This window comes from Leishmania donovani, chromosome 25 (assembly GCF_000227135.1).
Source record: "Leishmania donovani BPK282A1 complete genome, chromosome 25".
Classification (NCBI taxonomy): Eukaryota; Euglenozoa; class Kinetoplastea; order Trypanosomatida; family Trypanosomatidae; genus Leishmania; species Leishmania donovani.
The window spans coordinates 258594-260203 of record NC_018252.1 but is presented as its reverse complement, the minus strand read 5'-3'; the positions used below and the strand labels follow the sequence as shown (position 1 = coordinate 260203).

The following is a 1610-nucleotide window of genomic DNA, read 5'->3' as shown; positions in this document are numbered from 1 at the left end:
AATCGGCGTTATGATATTTTTGTAGGATACAGAAGGGGTAGAGACGAAGCGCAAAGCATCGCGATAAAAGTATCCCAAAGAAGAAAAGGCCATGGATAGATTGCTGGACTAGAACTCTCAACAGGAGATGCGAAGTTGCCTTGATTTTCCACAAGCACATGCATTTTGAGCATATGCACCGCTTACGCTGAGGAAAAAAAAACGGCAATGATCACTTCGCATAGCCTCTTGAACAAGCGCGTGATGTTTGGCACGAGCGCTGAAACAAAATGAATATTTACATTACTGCTTCTGATGTTTTGAGAGAAATAAAAGTAAAGAAAAACAGTGCCATCAAAGGTCTACTTCTCCGCAGCATTCTTCGTCTGCAGCACCTGCTCAGTGCCCATTGCAGACACAACCACAACTAGCACCTCCTTGCCGGAGTCGAACTGCTCCTTGATTTGAGTTGCCAGGGCCACGTCCGGGGGCATATCGAGATCCTCGCGGCTCTCGCCCTCATCGTCCATCAGCGACAAATGAGATGGAAGAGAGGGATCTTCGTTGGGCTGGATATCCAACACGCTGTATGTGAAGGTCTTCACAAACGGCACCTCTACATTGTGCGTGGACGGGGCCTGATCCTCAAGGCGGTTTCCAGTGAAAATGTCGGTCGCAACAATGCTCACCTTAGCGTGACCGTGCTTGCCGGTCTTCGACACGGACAGGTCGATCACCTTGCACGGACGGCCGTTGATGCACACGTAGCCACCCTTCTTCAGGGCGCCAGCGGGCAAGGGATACGTCTTTGACGCGTTGTCGCCGCCTCCCTGGTGCGAAAAGTCATGGTCCTCGTCAGACATCGTGTTAAATGAAGAAAACAGAGCTGTTCGAAGCAGCGCATCGAGCACATAATCGGCGTTATGATATTTTTGTAGGATACAGAAGGGGTAGAGACGAAGCGCAAAGCATCGCGATAAAAGTATCCCAAAGAAGAAAAGGCCATGGATAGATTGCTGGACTAGAACTCTCAACAGGAGATGCGAAGTTGCCTTGATTTTCCACAAGCACATGCATTTTGAGCATATGCACCGCTTACGCTGAGGAAAAAAAAACGGCAATGATCACTTCGCATAGCCTCTTGAACAAGCGCGTGATGTTTGGCACGAGCGCTGAAACAAAATGAATATTTACATTACTGCTTCTGATGTTTTGAGAGAAATAAAAGTAAAGAAAAACAGTGCCATCAAAGGTCTACTTCTCCGCAGCATTCTTCGTCTGCAGCACCTGCTCAGTGCCCATTGCAGACACAACCACAACTAGCACCTCCTTGCCGGAGTCGAACTGCTCCTTGATTTGAGTTGCCAGGGCCACGTCCGGGGGCATATCGAGATCCTCGCGGCTCTCGCCCTCATCGTCCATCAGCGACAAATGAGATGGAAGAGAGGGATCTTCGTTGGGCTGGATATCCAACACGCTGTATGTGAAGGTCTTCACAAACGGCACCTCTACATTGTGCGTGGAGCGCGTGATGTTTGGCACGAGCGCTGAAACAAAATGAATATTTACATTACTGCTTCTGATGTTTTGAGAGAAATAAAAGTAAAGAAAAACAGTGCCATCAAAGGTCT

General features: G+C 48.5%; 2 protein-coding genes across 2 annotated transcripts; both read right to left on the bottom strand.

Annotated features, from left to right (window-relative positions):
• Window positions 1-117: 117 nt before the first annotated feature.
• On the bottom strand, window positions 118-222 carry LDBPK_250760 (eukaryotic initiation factor 5a, putative; the record flags this gene model as incomplete). Its single annotated transcript, XM_003861358.1, has 1 exon — window positions 118-222. The coding sequence occupies one exon, from the start codon at window positions 220-222 to the stop codon at window positions 118-120; it is 105 nt and encodes a 34-aa protein (XP_003861406.1).
• A 119-nt stretch (window positions 223-341) lies between these two features.
• On the bottom strand, window positions 342-842 carry LDBPK_250750 (eukaryotic initiation factor 5a, putative; the record flags this gene model as incomplete). The annotated part of the gene is made up of 1 exon (XM_003861357.1): window positions 342-842. One exon carries the CDS (start codon window positions 840-842, stop codon window positions 342-344), a length of 501 nt encoding a protein of 166 aa, XP_003861405.1.
• Between the last annotated feature and the right edge of the window lie 768 nt (window positions 843-1610).